We start from the raw sequence: 22,402 nt of genomic DNA, 5'->3' as shown, positions 1-22,402 counted from the left end.
TTTTTTTTTTGAGACGGAGTTTCATTCTTGTTGTCTAGGCTGGAGTGCAATGGCACAATCTCGGCTCACCGCAACCTCCGCCCCCTAGATTCAAGCGATTCTCCTGACTCAGCCTCCCTAGTAGCTGGGATTATAGGCATGTTCCACCACGCCCGGCCAATTCTGTATTTTTAGTAAAGACAGAGTTTCTCCATGTTGGTCAGGCTGGTCTCAAACTCCCGACTTCAGATGATCCGCCCACCTCGGCCTCCCAAAGTGCTGGGATCACAGGTGTGAGCCACTATGCCTGGCCAGTGCCTTGTTTATCTTAATGGTCCATACCAATAGTGTATAGTATTAGAAGGACAAAAGTGATGGTGAAAAAGTAGAAGTTGGGATGCGGTGATAACCACGTTGTGTAGATGACTTAAAAAATAGTATTAGACATTACACTGAATCTTTTCTGCTACATGTTTAAATAAATAGCAAAATGTAGACTGATATATTAGTTTGCTAGGGCTGCCATATCAAAGTACCACAGACTGGGTGGCTTAAACAACAGATTCATTTTCTCACAGTTCTGAGATAAAGGTATTGGCAGGGTTTGTTTCTTCGGAGGGCCATGAGGGAAAAACCTGTTCCAGGCCTCTCTCCTTGGCTTATAGGTAGCCAACTTCTCCCTATATCTTCACATCATCATCTTTCCCTTTGTATGTATCTATGTCCAAATTTCCTCTGCATATTGTACAGTCATAGTGGATTAGTGCCCATCCTAATGACCCCATTTTAACTTAATTACTGCTTTACAAACCTTGTCTCCAAATAACAGCCATATTCTAAGGTACTGGAGATTAAGGACTTCAACATATGAATTTCTGAGACACAATTCAGCCCATAACAACTGATTTCCCTACAAATGTTATTTATGAGATACCAACTGATTGATTGATCCTTTGATTTTTATTTGAGACGTGGTCTTCCTCTGTCACCCAGGCTGGAGTGCAGTGGTACAATCTCGGCTCACTGCAACCTCCGCCCCCAAGGCCCAAGCAGTCCTCCTGCCTCAGCCTCCCCAAGTGGTTAGGACTACAGGCGTGCACCACCACGCCCAGCTAATTGTTGTATTTTTTGTAGAGACAGGGTTTTGCCATGTTGCCCAGGCTGGTCTCAAACTCCTGAGCTCAAGCAATCTGCTTGCCTCTGCCTCCCAAAGTGCTGGGATTACAAGCGTGAGCCACCTGCTCAGCCTGAAATACTGATGTTTTTAAGAATACATGCTGGGTGTAAGGACATGGACCATAATTTCCTACTTGGCAGAGCAGAGTTGCTGACCTGAGTTTAAAGGATCTCTGTGGATATACTGTCATTAAATTATTAAAACTAAGTTTATGACGTAAATAATTTTAAGAATCACTGTCTGTCTTTATGTATATCATTCAGTAAGATTTAATTAACATTTTAAGTCTAGATACTCTGGGAATTACAGAAGTGGCAGACATCACCTCTTACCTAAACACATTGTTTAATTTTAAAAACAATACATATATACCACATTAAAAGTAAAATTTCTTCTAATCTTGCTCTTCTATTTATTGTTTAATGAAGTAGATTTCTCAACATTTCTCAACACCTGTTTCCTCAACTATAAAATGGTTATTATATCTAGCACCTGTGATTGTGAGACTTAAATGATAATGTATATGTTAGCACTATGTTTAAAAGCAAAAACTCAAATAATAGCTGTTATTAATATGGTTAATTTGGATTATTGCTGGAGTGACAGGAAGCAGAAATGTACAAGATCCAAAGGTGGGATTTAGCCTAACAGACTTGAATGTTGGTAAGGGAGACCAGTCTGACTGGAATGGAGGAACTTTGTATTAGGATGATGGTTTCAAACCATGTGAGATATCCCTAAGAGTTCTATAAAGTTGCTTCAAGGATGCACAAGGAGTTATTTTAGGGAAAAAAAGGGAAGTCCACTCTTTTAGCTTATTTTCATCATTTTTATATATTACTGGCCTTAAAATATATTTTAAAAGCTTTAAAAAGCTGAAAATCGCTGTTTGATGCTGGTAGGCTATTAGGTGGAGAATATTGAACACAGAAACAGTTGCGATTTAATCTAAAAAATAATTTTCACATTGGTAATTTGAAAAGTTACTGTTTAGGCAAGGATATAAGTTGAAGTTAATATTTTTGAAAGATTAATCATTGTAGGTAATTGTAACATAGATTAGATAGAATGGTGAGAGACTTTAGATAGGAGAAAATCATGTGGTAACCAATTGTAGCAATGTAAACATCTGTAAATGAACCCCTAGATAAGTATGAAGAATAGAGGAAATCCATTAGAGGGGAGTTACCATGATTAATTTTTGTAATGTTTATAGTATTCCCCATGTACTATGTTAAATACTTTAATTATCTGAATATAATTTTATAATAACCTTATGTAGGTATAAGTATTAAGCCCTTTTTATAGACGAGAGAACTGCACAGAGAAGCTAAGCAACAATGTTAGCATAGCTGGTTTGTTTATGGAACTACTTTTAGTAATAGACATTTCTTTAGAGAAATCATATAGGAGATGTGAACCTAGTGTTAGTATAAGAAGTCACAGGAAAATAAGGAGTCATTAGCATAAAAATAGTTGGAGTCATAACAGTGAATAAAATGCCCATGGGGTAGAAGGATAAATATCTGAGGAAGGAGACTTGAAGTTTGCCCACAGCTAAAGAGTAAAAGGAAATTTAATTTTTAAAACGAACATAATATAGGGTCATGTTAGCAAGATGTGAGAATCATCAAGGCTGTTTGGTCTTGTCAAGTAGAAATTTGACATGTAAGCATGAGCAGTGTCATACAGCATAGACGTCAAGAAAGAGATGGGAGCAAACCATAAAAACAGATTTTATTAAACAGTAGTTAACCTTTGAAAACTTTTGTTTTGTTTTGTTTTCTTTGAGACAGGGTCTTGTTCTGTCGCCCAGACATGAGTGCAGTGGTGCACTCATAGCTGCAGTCTCGAACTCCTGGGCTGTTTTGTAGAGATGAGGTCTTGCTGTTTCCCAGACTGGTCTCAAACTCCTGACGTCAAGTGATCCTCCCACTTAGGCCTCCCAAAGTGCTGGGATTACAGGCTTGAGCCACCACGCCCAGCCTGAAAAAACTATGTCTGTTTTGGGGTTGGAGGGTTATGGTAAAGGGGTAGAGGAAGATTTATAATGCTGGTGGCTGAGAAATATTTGGGTGGCAAAAATAAATAGTAGTTTGGCTGATATTGTAATCATCTCGGGAAGCTTTAAAAAAGAAATAATTGTATCATACCCTTCACCGTAGTCTCAACTAAACCAGAATATTCAGGGGTTGAGGGGAGAGAGATTAAGGTTTTGTTCTTTAAAAGTTCCTTAATAGGCCAGGCGCGGTGGCTCAAGCCTGTAATCCCAGCACGTTGGGAGGCTGAGACAGGTGGATCACGAGGTCAGGAGATCGAGACCATCCTGGCTAATACGGTGAAACCCCGTCTCTACTAAAAAATACAAAAAATTAGCCGGGCGAGGTGGCGGGCGCCTGTACAGTCCCAGCTACTCGGGAGGCTGAGGCAGGAGAATGGCATGAACCCAGGAGGCGGAGCTTGCAGTGAGCTGAGATCCAGCCACTGCACTCCAGCCTGGGCGACAGAGCGAGACTCAAAAAAAAAAACAAAAACCAAAAAAAAAAAAAGTTCCTTAATAGGTAGATAACCAAAAGTTCCTTGATACGTGGATACCCTCTCTTGTAGAAGTATGAGCTAGCATTATAAACAAACCTTCTGAAGGCAGAAGGAAAGCACAGCAGAAAGCGGAAAACAAATGCTGTATAGAAGGCTTTTGAGTTTTCCAAGAAGGCTTTTGAGTTTTCCAAGAAAACAAGTCCTTCAAATTGGGAGAATAGGTCAAATCTAGAGCAAACAAAATATCTGCTGCTACTGTAGAAAAGAATGCATGAAGGTAGAATTGAAGAGTGAGTAACAAACTGCTTTAATTTTTCATTGATATGATGCAAAAAAAGTAGGGAAATTTGAAAAGGCCCCAGGAAGTCAGGATCTCAAAAGGTACTTGAAGGTCATCTTTATGGGATTATGCCAGGGGACTAATTTAGGATAGTCGTATTGTAACTTCAACTGATGGTCAGCATAGTTTTTTATCTGAATATGGTTTAAAAATAATGTATCTAAAGACATTCCACAGCATATTTATTGAGCATATCAGATCTTACTCATCTTTGTATTTTCACTGGTAATCAAGGTATGCTCATATTGAAGTCTATAGGAATGATGGAAGTGGAAAAGAAAAAGAATTAAATATTGAGATCATAGCCAGGTAGAAATGAATACAAGGTATTAATAGATAATGGCAGTTTATGATTTGTAAAAGTTGTTATAGATGATTGGCAACATTTTCAAGTGATTATTAAAAAACAAAATCGTCCACTAATTAGAAAATGGCAGTACAGAAGATTTTCCATGGTGATTCCTACCATTTAATCAAAGGAAGGAAATAAGGTATCGAATTGGACTCTGCATCCATAAAAAAGACAGCTAAGATAGATGAGATGTTCCTTATAGAGACATGGTGCTCCTGAGGTAAAAAGATAAAGGCAGTAAGTAAGACATTAGTTTAAAATGTAGATTCCTTCTTTATAAAGAGAGTTCCTCAAAAGATAGATAAAGGAGCCATGTAGGCTGGGTGCAGCGGCTTACACCTGTAATCCCAGCATTTTTAGAGTCAGAGGTGGGCAGATTCCTTGAGCTCAGGAGTTCAAAACCGGCCTGGGCAACATGGTGAAACCTCGTCTCTACAAAAATTAGCTGGGCTGGTGGTGTGCGAGGCTGGATTGCTTAAACCCGGGAGGTGGAGGCTGCAGTGAGCTGAGATCGTGCCACTGCACTCCAGCCTGGGCAACAGAGCCAGACTCTGTCTCACAAGAAGAAGAAGAAGCCGTGAAAAGCTTGATAAAAGCAGCAAATAATGTTGGGAGCTAAGATGCAGGAATTTGCATTATGAATGGAATGCATAGTACAGAGAATTAAAGTATGTGAGGTAGTAGAAGAAGGGATAGCATGTAGAAGAAAGAGATGTTAAAGTGGAACAAAAGAGATTCTGTTTTTTCTGCCATTAGAGAAGCTAAAAGGGATGTCCGGGTACAGATATACACTGGGATGAATGAAAATTGATATCATATCTGCAAGTCATTTTATTTTCCCTGCACCTCCAGAAATAGTATATTTAAGAACTCTCGGCTGGGTGCGGTCACTCACGCCTATAATCCCAGCACATTGGGAGGCTGAGGCAGGCAGATCACGGGTTCAGGAGTTCAAGACCAGCCTGGCCAACATAGTGAAACCCCTTCTCTACTAAAAATACAAAAATATTAGCTGGCTGTGGTGGCACACACCTGTAGTCCTAGCTACTTGGGAGGCTGAGACAGGAGAATTGCTTGAACCTAGGAGGCAGAGGTTGTAGTGAGCGGAGACCATGCCATTGCACTCCAGCCTGGGTGACAGAGTGAGACTCCATCTACAAAAAAGAACTCTCAGAGGCAAGCTAAGGTGTCTTCTGCATAGAAGGTACCTTTTAATAGTCCTGCTCAGTCCTTCTGGTCCTGTTACAGAGTTGAAATGGCCCCATGTAAGGGAGCAAGATAGAGGAAGACTACAGGGTGAAATAAATCATAACTCAGTAACCTTCCCTTACACAAATGAGAATGAATGTGGTTTAAAAATAGTGTATCTAAAGACATTCCACCACATATTTATTGAGCATACCTTGATTACCAGTGAAAATACAAAGATGAGTAAGACTTCGTACTCACAAAATCAGAATCCAGAGTAAAATGACTCAGTTGAACATAAGAATAGACATTAATTTCTGTTTCTTTTCATCCTAATTTCCTTAAATATATTTTATTTAGTGGTAGAAGATGATGAAGATGACTTTCCTACAACGCGTTCTGATGGCGACTTCTTGCATAATACCAACGGCAATAAAGAAAAGTGTAAGTAATACATTTTTCTCCTCAGCTGGATAAAGTATACTTTCAGAAGTTACATAACAACTCACAAAGAATAATTACCTGATTGATTAATTTTTTAAAAAGCAATAGAACTGCTGGAATCCAAGTGAAAATTGCTTCCAAGACATGTAGGTAAAAATCACATTCTGACATTATGTAATAATGGTAACTTTTACATATGCATGTCCAGCTGTCCCAACATCATTTGCTGAAAGGACAATTTTTTTTCCCTTGTCTTGGCACCTTTGTGAAAAACTGATAGACTGTAAATGCGAGTGTTTATTTCTGCACGCTCAATTCTGGTGAGTTGATGTACATGTCTATTCTTATTAAGAAAATACAAGCTTTAAAAAAGCTTTATTGAAATATAATTGACATACCATTTAAAGTGTATAATTTGACAAATTTGAATATTTTCATAAAACCGTCAACACAATCAGTTCTTCTCATTGCTCAGTAGTGTTTTATGGTATAGATATACCATAGTTTGTGTATCTAGTCATTCACTGGTAGATATTTGGGTCAGTTACAGTTTTGACTATTACAAATAAAACTGCTATGAGATTCATAGACAGTTCTTTTCATGGAAATTTATTTTATTTATTTTGGGTAAATACCTAGGAGTAGAATGTTCTAATTGTATGGCAGATGTGTATGTGTTTAATTTTTAAAGAAACTGCCAAACTGTTTTTTACCAGCCACATATGAGAGTTCCAGTTCCTCCACATCCCCACCAGCACTTAATATGGTCAGTCTTCAAATTTCAGTCATTCTAATAGGTGTGTAGGGATATGTCATTGTGGTTTTAGTTTGCATTTCCATACTAACTAGTGATATTAAGCATCTTTTTGTGTTTTTATTTGCCATTTATATCTTCTCTTTGGTGAAGTGTGTGTTCACATTTTTTGCTCATGTTGGGGTTGGTGTTTATTATTATTTTTTATTTTTTATTTGTTTTTTGAGACGGAGTTTCGCTCTTGTTGCCCAGGCTGGAGTGCGGTGGGGTGATCTCGGCTCGCTGCACCCTCCACCTCCTGGTTTCAAGCGATTCTCCTGCTTCAGCCTCTTGAGTAGCTGGAATTACAGGCATACACCACCACACCCGGCTAATTTTGTATTTTTAGTGGAGACGAGGTTTCTCCATGTTTGTCAGGCTGGTCTCAAACTCCCAGCTTCAGGTGATCCGCCCACCTTGGCCTCCCAAAGTGCTGGGATTACAGGCGTGAGCCACCGCATCAGGCCGTTGTTTATTATTAGTGAGCTTTGAGGTTACTTCATAATTCTGGATAGAAGTCCTTTATTAAACATATGCCACACAAGATTTTCTCCCAGTTTGTGGCTTATCTCTTTATCCTCTTAAGAGTATTTTCAAGAGCAGAAATTTTACATTTTGATTAAGTTTGACAATTTGTTCTTTAATGGGTTATACCTTTACTGTCATATCTCTAATAGTTTTTAAAGTCAAAAGTGTCATTTCATTTATAAGGATTCTACTAAAATGATTTCTTATTAACTATAGAATATTACGCTTTCTTGTTTGCATCTTTGAGTTTTAAGATTTTTTGTTTAATTCAAAACTAACCATGAATTAAAATGATAAAATTGAAACGTAAAAGGCATTGAGTTTAAGTAAGTGCATTGGTCCTGGATTTAAATTTGTATGTTTATTTTTAAATTGTATATTATTTTATTAGGTTCTTTAGTTTATCTTCAGATAGTTTTTAAGTTCTAGGTTTTTCAAAATATAAGGTAGTTCTTGCCATAATTAGGTCCTACTCTAAGCTGTCAGAATGTTATTGTTAAAGTATTGCTCCTCCTACCATTTGATTAATTGGGTGCAGCACAGCAAATAAATTTCAGGAAACAGAATCTAGAAAAAAAAAAAGGACTTGAAAGTACATATGCTGCCGCAAAGCTTCTTTGCTCATAGAGCTTGCATAGGAGATTTTTAAATGTTAGCCTACAGGAGGAAAATTAAAATCCCAAAATCTGCTCTGACTTGCTAATTTTCTAAACAGTTTCTAATCTTAAATTGTGATGAATTATTTCTTCATTAGAAATATTTTCAGTAAATAACTTTCATTTTCAGTATTTCCACATGTGACACCAAAAGGAATTAATGGTATAGACTTTAAAGGGGAAGCGATAACTTTTAAAGCAACTACTGCCGGAATCCTTGCAACACTTTCTCATTGTATTGAACTAATGGTTAAACGTGAGGACAGCTGGCAGAAGAGACTGGATAAGGTAAGACTAGTTTTTTTTTTCCTTTTAAAAATAATCACATTTTAAGTTTTATGTATTGTTTGAATATGTAAACCAAGCTAACTTCTTAGGGAAGAATCTTGGGTTGATAGAAATAGCAGATGATACTAGTACTCTGAAGCTTTATGGGCATCTTAAACTCATTTGCCTAACAAGATTCACCAGTTACTTGTTAAATTACTATACAGTATGCTTTCTTGAAAGATTTGCTATAAAAGTTTTTGTGATGATGTTAGTAATGATTTGGAATAGAAGTGTTGAGCCATTTAACATTACCTACCTTTAAGTGTATGATGTATGAAACTGCATTTAAGGCATATGAACTAACTTATATGCCAATTTACAAAGGTAAACATTTACTTATTACAATAATACTCATGTTTTTTTTCCATGGTCAGTGATATCATTTAACATACATTATGTTGTTTGAGCATTTGCCCTATGTTCACATTTTCCCACCTTTGTTTAAACTGCAGCACTGATAGTATTACAGTATGACTCTTTAGTTTCTAGTGTGAAGTAGGGCTCAGTGGATTTGTTAAGTAGGAAAACTTCTATTTATAATTCAGCTTTGGAAAAATAGTAAAATATTAGAATTGAAACATACCTTAAAGTTCTAGTCCAATGCCATCATTTTATAGAAGAAGGAATTGAGGCCCGGATGCTTGTCAAAAGGTGAAAAGTAACAGAGTTAGAGGCATTTTTCTCTATTTTTATATATCAGCTCTGGATACCAGATTAGACATCAGCCAGAATCATACTCATTCTGAGTTATATTGCTTGCAGAGTTTGAAGGCCTTTGAATTTGATCAGGACACTGAGGAAAGCAATGTTAGCAGTATGTGTTTAGGAAGGTTCCCGTGTTTTAGAAGAAAGGAGAACTGTTCAGAATGCACAAGTGCAGGTGAGAGTAAGCCATTTTGATTAGGAATATGTCTTCTTTTAAAACAGGCAATGAAAACATCCTTTTAAGGTATAGAAAATTTATTATCATCCTGGAGCCAGACTATTATATCTTCGAAGATTTCAACTCTGTACTCAGTGTGGATCAAATTGAATTATTAGAAGAGTCCCTGTTCACACAAAAAAACAATGTTGAAAAACATTAGACTGATGCCTGAATACATTAGACTGATGGTTCAAGAGTATCATTCAACTTGTCCAGACTAACTTATTTCCAACTTTTTGGCAACTTTCTCTCTCTTTAGTCTCTTTTTCCTTCACAAAGAGATTGTATTCTTTGGTCACATACTCTAACCACATTGCCTAAAATAAATTTTTTTAAACCTTTGTACATTATATAACACGACTTCCTGATTTTTTTAGCATTCAAGTTTATTTGCCGTGTTGAAAAGGGGAGATAGATTTTTGATTGCTTTCAGCATTGTTTATCTTACCAGTTCTCTTTCTTTATTGGGTAGCAATGAGCAGAGCAAACCAAAGATCTGCAGAAAAAAATCATTTTTATTGCTTCTCCATGCAACACTCTTCACCAAAGAACAGCCAGAAAATATGGCAGTATTGGTTAAAATCTGGACACTACTGTGTTTTATAGTCTTCTTACAAATCTATCTGATGTCAAATTTTATTAACTTTTTCCACTGTAATTTTTTCTCAAGGTTGAAATAACTGGATCCCAGTTACATTTTACATGGAATGTAAGTGTGTGTGTATTTGCACATGTGTGTACACACAGTATGTGTGTGTTCATATATATATATATAAAATATATGCAGGGTATGTGTGTATTTATTGGTAATCAACTCTATTCAAGAACTTTCTAATCTTTTGTATGTAGTGTGTGTGTGTGTGTGTATATATACACACTAAAGACTAGAAAGTCCTTGAATAGAGAAAGTTGTTTATCAACAAATATGTCTTTCAGGTAATTCTTAGAATTGAGAAAGAAAGTACAATGATAGCAATATGGTTTCACTGAAATTGTTTCATTCAGGTGCTGTGTGCTTGACTCTAAGCTAGGAATGGGAAAACAGTGATGAGCAGGAAGTAGTCTCTTTAGGGACTTAAAATCTAATGAGAACAATTAAATAGGTGATAATAACAGCTACTATTAAATTCTACTATTTAATAGTAGAATTGTCTATATTATAGTCTTACGTAGAGTTATCATGTCAGTTCCAGGATTCTTTCAGCTAATTGAAAATACTATTTTGTAGTGATGATTTTTATTGGTTACCTATAATAATAATCCTTTCTACTGTAGAAGAAGTGTACTTAATTGTTAGCCAGTCATGTCCAGGAAGACCAAAAATTCTAAAATTAGGCAATTACGGTTAACAATGTTAAGGAGAGATAACCTGTTCATTGAAGATACATTTGCTTACATTATTAGACTTACAGGTGTGTAATTTTACATGCATTTTCACTTTCCTGTAAGTCTTTAATATTATTGCTGTGCCGTGCATTTTTGTTTTATTCATTTAAAATATATAACATACATAGAAGGAAGTGTACCAATCTTAAGTATACTACTTGATTTTTTTAATGTTTGTATACACCCCTTTAACCATAGTCAGATCAAGCTATGTAACTTTTCTAGCACCCTAGAAGGTAACTTCATGCTCCTTCCTATTCCATATCATACCACCACCCCAAGAGGTGATCATATGGTTTTAACCTATGTCATTATAGATTAGTTTTGCCTGTTCTAGGACAACATATAAATTGAATCATACAATATACTTTTGAGTCAGGCCTTCTCTTTCCCTCAACGTTGGCTGTGAGATTCATTCATGTTGTTATATTTAATAGTAGTTTATTCTTTTTTATTGCTATACAGTATTTTATTCTATGATAACTTTTTATTGTATGACTTCAATTTGCTTATCTCTTTTCCTGTTGGTGAACTTTTAGGTTTTTTTCATTTTTTGGCTATCATGAATAAAACTGCTATGAGAGTTCTTGGGGCATATCTTTAGGTATATTTCTCATACCTTGGAGTAGACTTATTGATCCGTGGGGGTATGTGCTTAACTTTAGTGAATACTAATGATTTTCCAAAGTGATTAAATTAATATTTCTACCAGCAATGGGTGAGGATTCCAATTACTTTTAATTCTTGACAGCACTTGGTATTGTTAGGGTTGTGTGGGTGTGTGGGTGTTGTTGATGTTCACTCTTGACTGTACTTGGTATTATGTGTGTGTGTGTCTGTGTGTATGTGTGTGTGGTGTTGGTGTTGTTTGATTTTGGGGAGAGTCTTTCTTTTTTTTGAGAGACAGGGTCTCACTGTGTTGTCCAGGCTGGAGTGCAATGGCTATTCACAGGCACAGCCATTAGCACACTACAGCCTTGAACTCCAGGGCTCAGGTGATCCTCCTGCCTCAGCCTCCTGAATGAGCAGGACTACAAGCACATGCCACTGCACCTGGCTTAGTCATTCTGGTGGATCTGTACTCTCATTTTTTCTTTAGTACAAAAAAAATCAATTAATGAAATCTTTGGGTCTAATGAACCCATCGATTCATTGATTTCCACTGTCTTTAATGCTGATGTGATATTTAGAAGTAGTTTGCTTTTTGTGAGTTCAGTTTAGACTTTAATTTAGCCATTAAGTATAGTTATACACTGCATAACGACATTTCCATCAGTGATGGACCACATATACAACTGTGGTCCCATAATATGATAATGGAGCTGAAAAATTCCTCTTGCCTAGTGACTTCTTGATGATCCTGACCCTGTGCAGGCCTAGGCTAATGTTTGTGTTGTCTCTTAGTTTATAACAAAAAAGTTTAAATTGTAGAAAAATGCTTGTAGAATACAGTATAAAGAAAGAAAATATTTTTGTGCCGCCATACAATATGTTTATGTGTTATCTTATTACAAAAGACTCAAAAAGTTTAAAAAATTAAGTTCATAAAGTAAAAGTTACAGTAAGCTAAGGTTATTATTGAAGAAAGAACATTGTTAAATAAATTTAGTATAGCCTAAGTATGCAGTGTTTAAAAGTTTACAGTGGTGTGCAGGAATGTCCTATGCCTTCACATTCAATCACTATTCACTTACTGACTCACCCAGAGGAACTTCAAATCCTGCAAGCTCCATTCATAAGTGCCCTATACAAGTATACTGTTTTTTATCCTTTATATCATATTTTTCCTGTGCCTTTTCTGTTTAGATTCACAAATACTTACCATCATGTTAAAATTGCCTACAGTATTCAGTGCAGTCACATGCTGTAAATGTTTATAGCCTAGATGTGTAGGGAGGCTATACCATCTAGGTTTATATAAGTACACTCTATGATGTCTGTACAAGAATTAAGTCGTCAGTGACACATTTCTCAGACCGTATCCCCGTGGTGAAGTAACACGTGACAGTAAATTCATGTGGCTTTCATCAGCCTACTTTAGATCACAAGCATAATCTGTTTTCTTATGATTTTTGATGCTCACACTCTTCAGAGTAGTGTTTTTTTGGGAATAAGGGGAAATAGGAAGAGCTGTTTAACATTTCCTATTGCCAGAGTGTCCATGAATCCTGGTTTGACCAAGGCAGTTCTTAATCAGCAAGATTATTACTGACATTCCCTTTCACTTTCAGAAGTGTCATGCTTAGATTAGCCAATAGGGGGACCAAGCAAATCAGTCTTTTAGAAAATGGAATTTGGACAAGATTAAAAAAGAAAGAAAGAAAAGAAAAAAGCCATGTATGACTGTACTTGAAGGAATAAAAGCATTAGATTATTTACAAACATAATGGACTCCAGTATCAGTTTTGACCCAGTGAACCCCATTGTTGTGGAAATAAGTTTTATATGGGACTAGCCTTTGTTATTTTAAGTGTTGACCTTGGGTCTTTTAACCTTTTAGAGCTATAGGCCCTATCATTAAAAGGAGAGTGTTAAAATAGACCTGAAGTATTTTTCAACTCCAAAATACTGTCTTAAGCAGCAGTGAGAAAGTATAAGAAGGTTTTCTTTCTTAGAATATCTTTTTAGAATTCATTGATCCCACCTACTGAGTTCTTTTCTGGTATTACTTGCTGTTTTTCTTCATACCAAAATAAATGTATCTCTTACTGGGGTTGGTGGGAAGGGGAAATACAACAATGTATAATAGGTATTTCTGATGCTAATTTACCTGGGATTTGTTTTTTTTTTCTTAAGTATACATGCAGTGACTTAACCATTTAAACACATCTACTTTTAAGGATGTGTTTTTAGTGATGATTTAAATTGTAGGTTGTGGCCAGGTGCAGTGGCTCACACCTGTAATCCCAGCACTTTGGGAGGCTGAGGAGGGTGGATCACGAGGTCAGGAGTTCGAGAAAAGCCTGGCAAACATAGTGAAACCCCATCTCTACTAAAAATACCAAAGTTACCTGGGTATGGTGGCATGCGCCTGTAGTCCCAGCTACTTGGGAGGCTGAGGCACGAGAAGTGCTTGAACCCAGGAGGCAGAGGTTGCAGTGAGCCGAGAACATGCCATTGCACTCCATCCTGGGTGACAAAGTGAGACTCCATCTCAAAAAATACATACATACATCCATACATACATAGTAGGTTGTAAGTGATTTATATCCTAGAGAAAAGTGTTTTCTTGGGCAGAATAATACTCTTTATTTTTCACAGGAGTGTAATTTTTTTGTATCAAATTATAAAATTTCAGTGAAATGTAGAGGAATTCCACCTAAAAGACTTCATTGTAATTAAAATGCCTGCCTCAAATTACAAATTTTCACTTCTTTTTAATAGGAAACTGAGAAGAAAAGAAGAACAGAGGAAGCATATAAAAATGCAATGACAGAACTTAAGAAAAAATCCCACTTTGGAGGACCAGATTATGAAGTATGAATTTATATTTTGATCTTAAGGAAACACATAGGTCATGTCTATCACAAAAGTGAATTTTTAATAATAGTTTTGTAACTTTATTCTAAATATATAATTTTTTCCTCAGTGTTTATGTTAATTCAGTGTATATTTCATGATATATAAATGCCAGGCATACTCAAATATATATTTCTTAATGCCTACAAAGTTTAGGCTTTAAAAGTCTTAGTATTAGGCCTGTTCACTTCATAAGACAAATTTTTATCTCCCCTGTAAAGATCATTTTTAATGTTATCTACTTTTTTTTTTTAACATAAAAGGAAGCTATAAAGGAAAACTCTGAGTGCTTTTCAGACAAAAGATTTTAGTCTGTACTATACTGTGAGATCTTATCCATAGCTGAACATAAACTGTTCTTATTGTCTTTGTTTGGAAATATCTGAAGCCAGCTTTTTTCTCCTTGTGTTTATTTGTTAAGCAGGTAATAAAATCTCCTTCTCCACATATATATATACACACATACGTTAAAATCTTATAAGCTATCTTTCTATATTAAGAGAAAAAAATGTGTAAGAAATATATTTGGTAATTGCCATTAAACAACGTTGAGACTAGGTGCACTGGCTCACGTCTGTAATCCCAACACTTTGAGAGGCCAGGGCAGGAGGATTGCTTGAGGCCAGGAGTTCAAGACCAACCTGGACAGCATAGCAAGACCTCATCTCTACAAAATAAAATATAAAAATTATCTGGGTGTAGTGGCACATGCCTGTACTCCCAGCTACTGAGGAGCCCAGGACTGCAGTGAGCTATGATTGCACCACTCCACTCCAGGCTGGGTGACAGAGTAAGACTTTGTCTCTTAAAAAAAAAAAAGGTGTTGGCCAGAACAGGTGGGTCACGCCTGTAGTCCCAGCACTTGGGAGGCCGGGGCTGGGGGATCACAAGATCAAGAGCTCAAGACCAGCCTGGCCAATATGGTGAAACTCCATCCCTACTAAAAAAATACAAAAATTAGCCAGGCGTGGTGGCAAGTGACTGTCGTCCCAGCTACTCTGGAGGCTGAGGCAGGAGAATCACTTAAACCCAGGAGGCAGAGATTGCAATGAGCCGAGATTGTGCCACTGCACTCCAGCCTGGGCAACAGAGCGAGACTCTGTCTCAAAAAAAAAAAAAAAAAAAAAAAAGGGGGGGGGTTGCTATTTCTGAAATGAGCAGTTAAAAATGGGATATCAGGGAGTATCATTGAGGTGGAACAGAAGAATAAAGTAGTTGTAGTTATATTTATGAAAACAGAAGAAAAATTTCTTGCTACTTTTGCTCTAGAAAGGAAAACTAAACAGCTGCTCTGCTGTTGCTGAATTTTTTTATATTGGAATCAATTTCCAACTGTGAGTACATTCTGATGAGACTTACATTGCAATATTTTTTAACTGTTCTCAATTTATCCCTTCTAAAATGTATTAGAATTACATAATTAGCTATCCTCTGAGGTTTTAATATGAGGTATTATGATGATTATTTTTATTCTGAAACTAAACAAATTATTTTGCTATTTTAGGATTATTATTTTGGAAGAAATACCAACTTTTTAAAGTACCTTATTTTTTAATATTATAAATAAAACATATATTCATTATAGGAAGATTATACAAATAAGCCAATAAAGCCCATGTTTTAAATTTAACAATACTTGTACAGTTTATCATCTACCAGTAGTATGTAAGTATAATTTGTATACATATTTATCTCTGCTTCGATCAACACAGGTTTTTTTTTTTTTTTTCCATGGGGAGAGGACGGGGTGGAGGGAAGAGGGCCCTTGTGCTAGGTACATGCATTTACTAGTTTCAAAGCCAAAAAATTGCTTTATGTATGTGATTTAGCATTTTAAAAATTATGTTTATCAGACATTCTTTTTTTATTTTTTAATTTTATTTTACATTGGAAGTACACACGCATATTTGTGTACTTCCAGTATATTGCATGCTGGTAGAGATTGGGCTTCTAGTGTGCCCATTACCCAAATAGTGAACATTATACCAAATAGCTAATTTTTTAACTCTCACCCCTCCCTCCCACCCTTCCTTCTTTTAGAGTCCCTAGTGTCTGTCGTTTCCATCTTTATGTTTGTGTGTACCTATTATTTAGCTCCCACTCATAAATGAGAACATGTAGTATTTGATTTTCTGTTTCTGAGTTAATTTGTTCCGGGACCAAACTGAGGGTCGAGTTGCTATTTCTGCGGCCCAATAACAAGATGCAGATAAACTGGAGAGGAAGAGAGTTATTTCTGTAACTGGTTATAGGGAGAAGGCCTGAACATCATCACCAGACCAACTCCAAATTACAAAGTTTTCCACAGCTTATATACCTTCTAAGCTATATGTCTACCTGTAAGTGTGCATTCATCTAAAGACCTAAGTTATTAACTTCTTTTAATCTATAACTAAGGTCTGAGTCCTGAAGACCTTCCTTTGGAGCCTTGGAAAAGTGCTAGGGTGATTACCCTTATCATATCTCCTACTAAATCATATAGGTTTGAGGAGTTCCTTCAGACCGCTAATAAACTTGTTTGTGGAGGACTGGTGAGTTTCTTCAGACCCACGGTCAAACTTGTTTAATCCTAAGTGGGTCCTATTAAGAATTCCTTTATTATTTTGTCATGCTTTAAGGCCCAGGAAAGGCCTAGGCAAAACTCTTGATGGACTTTTGTTACATGCCAGCTTTTGTATAAGGGCACTGGCTTTTAATATTTGACTTAAACACTCAGTCAGTACTGAAACGGTTGTTAGTGAGACCTGGCCTGTGAGAAGTTCACTTTGGATAATGGCCTCCAGCTCCATCCATGTTGCTGCAAAGGATATGATTTCATTCTTTTTTATGGCTGCCACATTTCTTTTTTAATGAATAACTTGTCCATGTCCTTTAGTGGTTTTTTGGGGGTTTTTTCCTATTGATTTAGAAGATGTGTAGAATTTGCCTTTTTTTAATTTTATTTTTTTCTTTCATAACTTAAAAAGTTTGGTAGATTTTGCCATATAAAAGTTTTAAACCTTCGTGTAATTAACTTCCTCAGTCCTTTGATCTACTTTTCTCCACATTTGGTATCATGCTTAGAAGGGCATTTTCTACTTTAAATCGTTATTTATATTTTCTCATTTTTTATTTTCCAGTGGTCTCTTCTACATATATTAATACATCTGGAGTTTTTAAAATAATGGTACAATGTAGAAACCTATTTTATTCCACTAGCATTTGTTGAATAAACATCCTTTATTCACCTATTTGAAATGCACTTTACTCTTTCTTAGCGAAGAAACTGGTTAAGGGTACTTTTTTTTTTCTCACTAAGTTAAATATACAATTCTTATATAAACTGGGAACTGTTTTTACACTTTCCCTTCTTCCTTTTGGAGTTTCGAACCATCTATCTTTTCTTGTTATTGATATTATAGTCGTATGGGTTTTAGACACTTATTTCAAACTATGACTCTTTTTGGGTATAATCAGACATTCATGATGTTCTAATTATAAAAAAAGATTTAAGTGTTTCTGACTTCTGTAGCCTCAGAAATTACTTTATAATCTTGAATTTATTCTGTAAGACTTACCACAATGTGGCTGGGCGCAGTAGCTCACATCGGTAATCCCAGCACTTTGGGAGGCTGAGGCGGGGAGATCGCCTGAGGTCAGGAGTTCAAGACCAGCCTGGCCAATGTGGTGAAACCCCATCTCTACTAAAAATGTAAAAATTAGGCAGGCTTGGTGGTGTGCGCCTGTAGTCCCAGCTACTCAGAAGTTTGAGGCAGGGGAATTGCTTGAACCAACAGGCGGAAGCTGCAGTGAGCCGAGACCTCGCTCCTGCACTCCAGTCTGGGAGACGGACAGACTCCATCTCAAAAAAAAAAAAAAACAAAAAACGACTTACCATAATATAGGGTACTTCACTAAGCTTGGAGAATACAATACAACAAGAAACAAGGCTTATAAGGATCCTGCCTAAGGGCCCTACCTGAATGCATAATGGGAACAAAGACTAATAGACAATTATCGTAATACATGTCATGAAACACTTAAAGCAGGGAAGGTGTTGAATCAGAGATGTCTTTCCGGAGGAAAGAACCTCTTAGCAGAACCTTAAGAATGAGTAAATTGAGTAGAGAGTGTTTTCCAGAAGTCAGAAGTAAAAGTATTTTTCCTCAGGCAACTGAAAGTAGTTCTCTTTGGAAGGTAGAGCCTCCACAAATTGAGAGGAAAGAATGGTTAAGAGACTGACTGTAAAGATCGACAAGAATTAGTTCAGATCCTGAGACAGTAGGTTTTAATCAAGAAAATGACATTTTCAGATTTGCAGTTTAAAAACTCATTCTCCCTGCAGTAGAAAGAATGGATTGAAGGTAACAATTGTGACTGGGCACTTGGACACTTTTGTATAATAGAGATGAGAGTTGAAAGTGGCCTAAATTAGAGCCAAAGCAGGAGGAATAGAGAGGCACTGACAAATGAGATATAGTAATCCCCCCCGTATCAGTGGTTAGGGGGATACATTACAAGACCCCCCCAGTAACTGCAGATAGTACTGAATCCTGTATACACTATGTTTTTTCCTATATGTACTATGTTTTTTCCTATACGTGTGTACCTGTGATAAAGTTTAATTTTTATTTTAACAATAACAAAATAGAATTGTAACACCGTATTATAGTAAAAAGTTATATGAATGTAGTCTCTTTCTCTCTCAAAGTATCTTACTGTATATAAACCACAGAAAACAAAACCACAGAGAGGGGAGACTATTGTATATGGAAAGTAGAATTGAAGGGTGTGATGATTGAATGAGGGAAAAGGAAGGAATCCAAGATTAGGCCCAGGTTTCTGCAGATAGGTGTGGAGATAGGAGAAGAGGTGAGTCATATGAGGAAGTCTTCTATGTTAGATACAAAGATCTAACCCTTAGAAGAGAGGTAGTCTGGCTGTGAATTTAAGAGTCATCAAAGGATGACTGAAGCATTGGATATAAATAAGAATACTGTGGGTAGAGCAAGTATGGAACCCTGAGGAACACCAACATTTAAAGGACAGGCAGAGAAGGGGAAACCTGCAAAGGAGTCCCCCAACCACTGATACGGGGGGATTACTATATCTCATTTGTCAGTGCCTCTCTATTCCTCCTGCTTTGGCTCTAATTTAGGCCACTTTCAACTCTCATCTCTATTATACAAAAGTGTCCAAGTGCCCAGTCACAATTGTTACCTTCAATCCATTCTTTCTACTGCAGGGAGAATGAGTTTTTAAACTGCAAATCTGAAAATGTCATTTTCTTGATTAAAACCTACTGTCTCAGGATCTGAACTAATTCTTGTTGATCTTTATAGTCAGAGAACTCTTCAAGGAGAGTTGTTAACATAAGAAATGCTGTGCTAAAGGGCAGATAAGTAGCTCCTGCCCTTAGTAAGCATGATGAGATAAAAGGGTTTTTTTAAGTCCCTTTTAATAAAGAAAATTTTGTGCCAATTACTTCAGTTCTTCTCCCAAAAGTTTGCCATTAAAGGAAAAACCATTTCATTTGGCAAAATACAATTTTTTATTTTTATTTTATTTTATTTTTTTTTTGAGGCAGAGACTCGCTCTGTCACCCAGGCTGGAGTGCAGTGGTGCGATCTTGGCTCACTGCAACCTCTGCAACTTCCACTTGCCGGGTTCAAGCAATTATTATGCCTCATCCTCCCAGGTAGCTAGGTTTATAGACGTGCACCACCACACCCAGCTAATTTTTGTATTTTTAATAGAGACAGGTTTTCTTCATGTTGGCCAGTCTGGTCTAGAGCTCCTGGCCTCATGTGATCTGCCCTCCTTGATCTCCCCGAGTGCTGGGATTACAGGCATGAGCCACCACACCTGGCCAGAATTTTAAAATGCTTTAGTTTTCAATTAGACTCTTGAGGCTCTGACATGATTGTTTAAGGACTAGAAATCCACGTGTACTAAATCACTGTAGAGTGAATGAATGGTAATATTTTTTAAATGTAGATGTGGTTAAATAGTTTTTAAAATCATTAGAAAATATGCTTGAGTTTGGATATTTTGTGTTTTCTCTGATCAACAGAGAGCAAAGTTATCCTGCTGTCGTTTTACTGTCTTTGAAATGTTTTGACTTTATAAACAGAATCCTGCAGGAGGAAGGCCTCTAGAGTGTTGTTACTATTTTTTTCATGACCCTCTTGTCCCAGATGGTCATTAGATGGTTATATTCACTTTATGATACTTCACTGAGATATGCACTGTTCTGTATGTTTGTTGTATCTGAATAGAAAGGTGTTTTTGTTGTTGTTGTGTTTTTTGTTTGTTTGTTTTTTTATGAAGTAGGTTGTAGGGGACTGAGTCCTCATAACCCTAAAAGAAGAACTCCATTAAGTCAATATTTCTTACATGCCAAATTACAAGAACGTTACCCCATACCTCCCACCCTTCCAGTATGGTTCTAGGTTATGGTGGGGTTAGGATGATGTTGCTAGATACTTTTTAATGGACTAATGATGACTTGGCGTTATAAGTTTAACTGGGAAGATTTCATCAATTGTTCATGTGTCTTATTTTATATATTTTAACATTTAAGAAATTCTAAACCCAAGCCTACCTTTTAGCCTCTACTTTTATCATATACAAAGCTGTCGTTCCACTTACTGTCCACTTACTTGGTTCATCACAGCAGGAACATATGTTGATTGTTTACATTTTGTTATTGTTCTTTATATGTTTATCGTCTGGTGCTGCTGAGGTTCCACTTGCATGGAAATCACTTGGGGGAATTATTAAACATGTATATTCCAAGGTTCCACTGAAGACCTACTGAGAATTAATTTCTGGGCATGGAGGCCTGGGAATTTTCATTGTAAGAGATCTCCCACACAATTCCCCAAGTGATTGATGGCCATTATTCTGCCATCTGGCCAGACTGTCAGGCATCAACTCAACTTTTATTTCCCCATGAAACAATTACCCCTGCTTAGGAAGATCCCCCTCTGAATGCCTAGCCATACTTATTAGCTATAGTTCTTGTGCACATTTTGACTTACCTCATTGCAATTTTATATCTCTGATGTCTCTGTCATAAGTCTCAACTATGCTACTAAAGAAGCCCTAGATAATATATAGATGAATGAGCATCACTGTTTTCCAGTAAAACTTTAGGGACACCAAACCTTTAATTTCAAGTAATCCCCACATGTCATATTATTACTTTTATTTTTTCCAGCCATTTAAAAATGAAATTCTTAGCTCACAGGCTATACAAAAGTAAGCGGCAGACTGGATCTGGCCCGTGGGCCACAGTTTTTGCCAATCCCTGCTCTAGACTATTATCCCAACATAATATTGGTCAATATACAGTAAGTAAGTATATGAGTACTAAGTGAATTAATTATAACACTCGTGATTTTACACAGAGCATACATATGATCTGGTTACTGATTGGTTTGTAAATATGTGTTCTATAAATGTTTATTAGGTCAATTTTCAACCTCAAGTTAGTACCAGAGTTATCAGAGTTTTCTGTTTCTTTAAATAAACTGCTTTTTTCCCCGTGTGTTGGAATAGGAAGGCCCTAACAGTCTGATTAATGAAGAAGAGTTCTTTGATGCTGTTGAAGCTGCTCTTGACAGACAAGATAAAATAGAAGAACAGGTATATCTATTATTGAAAATTCTAAGCTGAGATTTATTTTAACACTATAGGCATTCCTTGATGTATATTATTTCATGTAAATAGAATTTGAACATTGTGAATTTAATAACCAACAAACTTAACTGTGAATATATTAAGTCACAAATGTAAAATTTTTTTTTTTCTTGAGATGGAGTCTTGCTCTGTCACCCAGGCTAGAGTGCAGTGGCGCGATCTCAGCTTACTGCAACTTCCATCTCCTGGGTTCAAGCGATTCTTCTGCCTCAGCCTCCCAAGTAGCTGGGACTGCAGGTCCACGCCACCAAGCCTGACTAAATTTTTTTGTATTTTTAGTAGAGATGGGGTTTTACCATATTGGCCAGGCTGGTCTCGAACTGCAGACCTCATGATTCACCCGCCTCAGCCTCCCAAAGTGCTGGGATTGATTACAGGCGTGAGCCATGGTGCCGGCAGTAAAATAATCGTTATAAGTCAGTTCCTTTATATGTGAATTTCCAAGCAATAGAAAGAAAACCAATAATTGTTAAAAGGTATCATGTATAATTAACATGAACTTAAATAGAAATTTTCTTTTGCTTTTTTCCCTTTAAGTGTCCAACTTAAACCATTCTTTTAATA

At 36.6% G+C, this 22,402-nt stretch overlaps 1 protein-coding gene across 3 annotated transcripts in view; it reads left to right on the top strand.

Annotated features, from left to right (window-relative positions):
- Positions 1 to 22,402, top strand: part of CERT1 (ceramide transporter 1) — a 150,024-nt gene that overhangs the window by 92,877 nt on the left and 34,745 nt on the right. For all 3 annotated transcript variants that reach the window (XM_017848719.1, XM_017848718.1, XM_017848720.1), the window contains exons 7-10: positions 5,935 to 6,018; positions 8,126 to 8,283; positions 14,021 to 14,113; positions 21,698 to 21,784. In XM_017848719.1, the coding sequence (XP_017704208.1) occupies positions 5,935 to 6,018; positions 8,126 to 8,283; positions 14,021 to 14,113; positions 21,698 to 21,784 (422 nt within the window). The remainder of the gene's footprint in view (positions 1 to 5,934; positions 6,019 to 8,125; positions 8,284 to 14,020; positions 14,114 to 21,697; positions 21,785 to 22,402) is intronic.

This window comes from Rhinopithecus bieti, unplaced genomic scaffold, assembly GCF_001698545.2.
Source record: "Rhinopithecus bieti isolate Rb0 unplaced genomic scaffold, ASM169854v2 scaffold_30918, whole genome shotgun sequence".
NCBI classification, from domain to species: Eukaryota; Metazoa; Chordata; class Mammalia; order Primates; family Cercopithecidae; genus Rhinopithecus; species Rhinopithecus bieti.
Note: the sequence above shows the minus strand (reverse complement) of the source record. Positions and strands in the feature narration are given on the sequence as shown.